At 38.3% G+C, this 6,348-nt stretch overlaps 1 protein-coding gene across 1 annotated transcript; it reads left to right on the top strand.

The window, feature by feature from the left end:
• Positions 1-822: 822 nt before the first annotated feature.
• LOC107742556 (serotonin N-acetyltransferase-like) lies at positions 823-1,890 on the top strand. Its single transcript, XM_016555576.1, is given in 3 exon segments — positions 823-1,053; positions 1,263-1,417; positions 1,585-1,890. Coding segments are annotated over 3 exon segments (615 nt in total). The 5' UTR covers positions 823-899.
• The last annotated feature ends 4,458 nt before the right edge of the window (positions 1,891-6,348 follow it).

Here is a 6,348-nt window from a genome sequence, read left to right on the forward strand (position 1 = left end):
TTGTGGTTTATATTTATGCATGTGTATTTTATTCACATCTTATTTTTATTATCTGTGTGTTGTTGTTGTCTCCGTGTACTGGAAGCTTGTGACACTATAACAAATTCCTTGTATGTGCAAACATACTTGGCAATAAACCTCTTTCTGATTCTGATTAAACTCATCGGCCAGGTCCACCTGAGATCCCCACGAGCTCATTCTCCTCCGTGCCTCAGCAGCGGCGGGTCCTGAACCGCGGGAAGCAGATGGCTGCCCCTCTTTACTCGAAAAGAGAGACAAACGAGAACGGAGCTTTTTCATTGGAAAACGCTCGCAATGCACGCAGATTGCCCCCTCGAGGACATCGCGTGCGTGCTCTTCGCCCAAACAAACAACACATAGATCGTGTGTGTCATCTGGTGTCAAATAGCGATGACACGGATGCACACACTCAGTCGTCATCGAGTCTGTTCTGTGCACTTCAGTAACTGTCTGGTTTGGTTCAGCTACAAAATCAGACATCAGAAGACTACAGAGAACGGTTCAGACTGCTGAAAGGATTATTGGTGCCCCCCTGCCTACTCTCCAAGAAGACTGGTTAACATTTTACCCACAGCGTCTTTACTTCTCTGCCATGAATTCACCAACAACATGAACAAAACTTCCCATCATGCCTCATACTCCCCTGTCTTAAAGACACAGATGTAATTATAGTACATGACAGTGATTAATAGTGAAATGGGGGCCGGTTTAAGGCTTATGGTGACTAATGGATCTTAAGCAGATGAAAAGATATAAATGGTGCGCCTCTCCGTGATTCACTTTAGACACAGCTCTTGGAAAACAAACATATATGAAGGACATTTGAATATTATTTATTAATTCATTTAAATCACCAAAGAGATTTCAAAACAGCAGAAATGTCAGTGGTGAGCGCACTGCCTTTCCTGAAGCCCATCCACATGAGAGCTCCAATCTCCCCCGGCCGCCAGCGCCGGCACACTCTCCCCGCCAGCGAGTTCCGCTCGCTCAACACTGAGGACGCCATCAGTGTATTCGAAATAGAGAGAGAGGGTGAGATAAATCATGTTTTATAATTTTGTGGATTTTCTTATACAGTTACTTGTGTGTATGAAACAATTACCCAAGAGAAAAACAGCAACAACTTAAATGTTAAATGTAAAACTATAAAATGTGTTACATATGAATAAGTAGATTACTGTATTTGGTTACTATGTTGCGTTTGCGTTTTATAAAAGTTATTTTCTCGTTTTATCCCTCAGCTTTTATATCTGTGTCTGGGGAATGTCCTCTTCATCTGGATGAAGTCCGGCACTTCCTCACCCTCTGTCCTGAGCTTTCTTTGGGCTGGTTTGAACAGGGGAGGCTTGTCGCTTTTATCATTGGATCTCTCTGGGACCAGGACCGTCTTACCACTGTAATCTAATATCCAAATCATGTATTTGTTATTGTCAGAAACAAATCATACATCTGTTATTGTAAGAAGTGGCATGCCTGTATTATTATAATTTAACTTGTAAAGATGTGTAGTTAAGTGTCTTGTAATTGGTGTACATGACTCATTTCAGTTATATCTTTTAATAGGATGCATTGACCCTTCATAAGCCTCATGGAACTACTGTCCACATCCATGTGCTGGCAGTCCACCGGACCTTCCGCCAGCAGGGAAAAGGATCTATCCTGCTGTGGCGTTACCTGCAGTAGCTGCGCTGTCTACCATATGTCCGCCGTGCTGTGCTCATGTGTGAGGACTTCCTGGTGCCTTTCTACCAGAAGTCTGGCTTTAAGGGGCAAGGTCCTTCTGAAATTACTGTAGGGTCACTTACCTTCATCGAGATGTATTATTCTATAAGGGGACATGCATTCATGCGCCGTAACAGTGGCTGTTAAAGGTTCGCTAGTCATGTAGGTTTTTAGACCTTCAAAAGAAGCAGTGGGTGTGTTGAAGCAGCTTTTGGGTTTGGTGTAGATATCTTGTGGTGTAATGCTGTTTGCGTCCACTTTTGTAAGCCTGGGTCAGCATAGCAAAAATGGTTAGATACACATTAAAAAATAAAGAAAAGAAAAGAAAAGGGAACATTAGAACAAACTGTATTCCACTCACTTATCTAAAAGTAATATTTCTTTTTTTATATTCATCATGTAAAACATGGGAGGGTTTTTTTTTTAGGCTCAGTCAGGTTATCTAATAGACTAGGTTATTGTTTATTTTGTGTGGTATTTGGTATGCATTTCTTTAGATTTAATGTTTTTAATTACTCATGCACATTTTTAAATTCATGACAGATCTCCTGTTGTGTTGTGAGTTTGGGGGGTCAAGGCTGGAAAGATAAGGTAGTGGTTCAACAGTAAAATGGTCTACTTTGGGCTAGTTTTTGTATTCAGTGTCTTGTGGCTGCTTTAGATGTGTGTCTATTCTATGGAAGCATTAAAATAGCATCAACTGAACACTTTTCCACTGTGATCTCTTATGAAAACAGCCACAAGAGAACAGTGTTGTCTGTTATGTCTGTGAGTGCCAATGTGACAAATTTTTTATATATAATCGCATAAACATGAGAAAATTTTATTGTGTTGGTTAGGGCACTAGTACAATTTCATTTATAGATTAGAATTACTTTTTGATTTGCTTCAAAGCAAAGGATTGAAGAGTTAATGTTCCATGTGTAGAGGGGTTACAAAACAAATCATCATCAAACATATGTTGAGATGGTTAAGACTGGTTTCCATTTGCCTTTCCCTGTAGAAATACACCACCTATGCCTCCACAGTCTTGAATCAAGACATCTATGATTTTGTTCATTTTGTAAGTAAAAAGAAATAAAGAATCTATTTTTCAGAATGATTGCTCTTTGAACTCTTTGTGTAAATGTCTGTAGCGTTCACAGGGTAATTATTCTGGATTGTCAATTAATTTATTTGTTAAATAAAGCACAGAGAATTAGTAATTTAAGAAAAACTTTTTTAAACAAAGTGTGAAGGACATCAATATAAAGGCATTTGTTTAACAAAAAAATTACAAACTTTATTTTTACTTCAAGCACTAGTTATTTGTTCCACCTGCAATCATATTTGTACACCTTCAAATATACCAAAATATTCCAGATTATCAGATTCAATCCGGATTTTTTTTTTATTCAATTCAGGTGCCTGTTCTTTTTTAAGGCACAAGTGGAGTCCTCAGTAAACAATTATGCACTGAATATCAATCAGAACAACAGCTGAATTTGACTTTGACACTGCAATGAAAGGAGACAGAAGACCGCAAATTTATACATTCTGTGCCAAGTGAATACACACATGATTTAATTCATGCAGTGCGCCTATTTAAATTAATAGCTGGTTGTAAACAACAGTTTCTCTGTTGATTGCAAAACAGTATCTCTATTCTGAAAAAAAAGATAGATAAAACGAATGATAAATTAAATGACTTATGAAATATATTAAATGCATTGAGAAGTGAAATGTCTAACAGACCCTACTATTCAGGGAATTACTGCCACATCCATTTAATTTCCTTTTTAGTTGTCTGAGGACACATGCTTGTAATCCAGAAAAAGTATGGGAAGCTACAGTTCTCAAAACTAGTGTGTTCATTAATGTGGAACTATATTTACTAGCCTAGCCAGAGGTTTGTAGCTGTCTGCAGAAGTACAAAATAAAGTATTCTTTTGAACGTCACTGAAGCTTCAACATAAAACTCCATCATTCATAACCAGTCAGTGAAATGACTCTAAAAGATTCTTATTTTTTAAGAACCTTATGCATGTCTTTAAACGTGTAAGAACATATGAAAAGACAGAATAAATCTCACTGTTTACACATGCAATAATTTTGGAAGCCACTTGGTGATGGACATTTTAAGCTAAAGGGATGGAGTACAGGCTTCAGTAACAACACATCATAGTTTACCTGCACATTATCCAGAAATATTCAGAACGGCTTTGGCAATAAATGGACTATACATACATTCTATTGGTTCTATTGCTACACCTCAAATACAGTATGACATTATTTGCTGTTTTACTCAGTGTTGCTGTTTTACTCAGTCCCTTGCAGTCTTTAGAAAAAAACTCAGTCTACAAAAAACAAAGTTAGTGTACCACATGATCAATGTCATAGTGTTCACAGAACTTGCTGGTAAAGGGCAAGCAGGTGAGATGCTCTAGCCAATGCCAGTTTGTAGGGTAAATGTAGAACCAGACAATAAGTGAGGACATCAACCCTAAATAGGAAAGCAGCAACAACAAAATAAGAGCTCGTTTGCAATACTTGTCTAAGGTGCCAAACGTGACATATGGAAGGAATGTAAAGGACAGGAGAAGACCACTGAGGAAGCCAAAGATGTGAGCAATGTTGTCAATCCAGGGCAGAAGACCACAGAAGAAAAGGAAGATAACAATGCCTAACAGCTTCAGGAAGGCCTTCCATGGCTTTTCCAACATCTTCCAGGCCTGGAACAGCTCCACAAACAGACAGGCTAACAAACCAAACCGAGACCCTGCTGGACCAACCTATAATATAAGAAAAAGATTGACATGTCAATATCACAAATGGTGAAAGCACATTCCTTCAAGACATTTAATGTTAGTGATGCTGTAATCTTTTGACAACATTTAACACAATTTTACACACAATTTTAATTAATAGTTAAATCTTTACTTAAAAAAATAATAATTCAAATAATTTAGCCAAAACTGAAAATTTAGCCTCCTTAGCAAATCACTCCAAACCTCTTTGATTTTTGCTAAAATATGTTTAGCAACATATCCAGGTTATTTTATGGCTTCTAAAACCATACATAGTTTTGTTTAAGAAAACGACTAATATTGAAGTCAATATTCCCTGAAAATCTTCCCTTCAACATATGTTCACATTATCCAAGAACTTCTGTTTGCATAGATTTGAAAGCTTAGTGTACTCAACACCATATTAAGTAACAAAGGAGGAGAAAACCGCAGACAGATTTCACGGATTCCTGCTAATATTATGAGTAGTTTGAACATATAAAAGTGTGAAGAAGATTCATATTGCAAACATAGTGAGAACACAACCGAAGAGGTATGAGCATCCTTTCTTCACACCACACTGTATAATCTTAGAAAACTTGTGTGTAAAGTGCACAAGTCATATGACTGCATTATTTGTAGAATGATTTTTTGTCTTTTTGAAGCAGTCAGAGCTATGACCCTCTTTTAATTTATGCACCATTTAAAACACCACACCACAATTTAAAACACCACACTGTATACTACACAACAATGATAAAAGATGGATTTTTTATCTAGACCTAGAAGCAGTCAAAGTCATCTGATCAGAGACTTGGGGGCTTGCATATAAGATGTCAGAAAGGTAGGATAGCGCTAAACAATTTAATGATTTACTAAAAAATAAATAAATAAAAAAATAAGAAAGGTCATATAGTCAGGAAATCTAGTCAGGCTAATGGTTGTGCAAGGTGGGTCCTCTACTTTGGCCTTGGTTCGATAATGCAAGTAAGTGGAGGTTCACCTGCGAAGGAGTCCCTCTTTGTTATTTATTGCATATTATGGTCTAGTGCTAAAAGAAAAAAATGAAGCAAGAGCAGGTCTTAGGTAGATTGCATGGTACACAAAGCATTGTATGAGCTGCTCTTCCCCAGTTATGTATGGGTCTCTAAGTAGGGTTTCATCTCCCCTGCAGCCCCCTTAGGGTTCAGAGCCTGGGTGATGAGAGTTACTGGGCAACAAGCATAATGGTAATATAAGTTAGTTAGAATAGAGTAGATTCCCTGCGGTTTCTCATAAGGGTTTGAGTTTGATGGCAAGAGTCTTTGCCATTTATGTTATGCTGCTCTTGTGTTTGCATTCCTTCTGAAGAAGTTATGGGCTGCATTCTCCCTCTGGAAGTAGTGGTAATATCGAAACTTGTAGATAATACACTCCCTTTGGTAAGCTATTTCCTAAGGGCTTTGTCAAAGTGCTGATATAGCTGAGCATTTTCTTTTAGTGCTCTGCTCTTGAGGCCTTATAAGGGTTATGCCTGCCCTGCAAGGCAGAGAGGAAGGTGGTAAAGGCAGGGATATCCCTTGCTATAGAGCACAGAAGCCTGGGTATCTTCCCTTTCCCATTAGAAGTTATTGGCTTAGGGAGTGGTTCCATTAAGCAAACTATGACACCTATTGCACCCTGCGGGTTGACGTGCCTTGAATCTACCTGGTTGATCCATCGAGTGGAGTGGGCATTGGTCAAGTCCCACTTCGACGTCTAGGTTACAACTGCAACCATTCCTCCCTGAGAAGGGAAACTAGACATGGTGTCCATACCAGTCAACTCTCCCGTTTTTACAGGGATTATCCCGTATTTTACC

Source organism: Sinocyclocheilus rhinocerous, unplaced genomic scaffold, assembly GCF_001515625.1.
Source record: "Sinocyclocheilus rhinocerous isolate Xijiao unplaced genomic scaffold, SAMN03320098_v1.1 scaffold1699, whole genome shotgun sequence".
Classification (NCBI taxonomy): Eukaryota; Metazoa; Chordata; class Actinopteri; order Cypriniformes; family Cyprinidae; genus Sinocyclocheilus; species Sinocyclocheilus rhinocerous.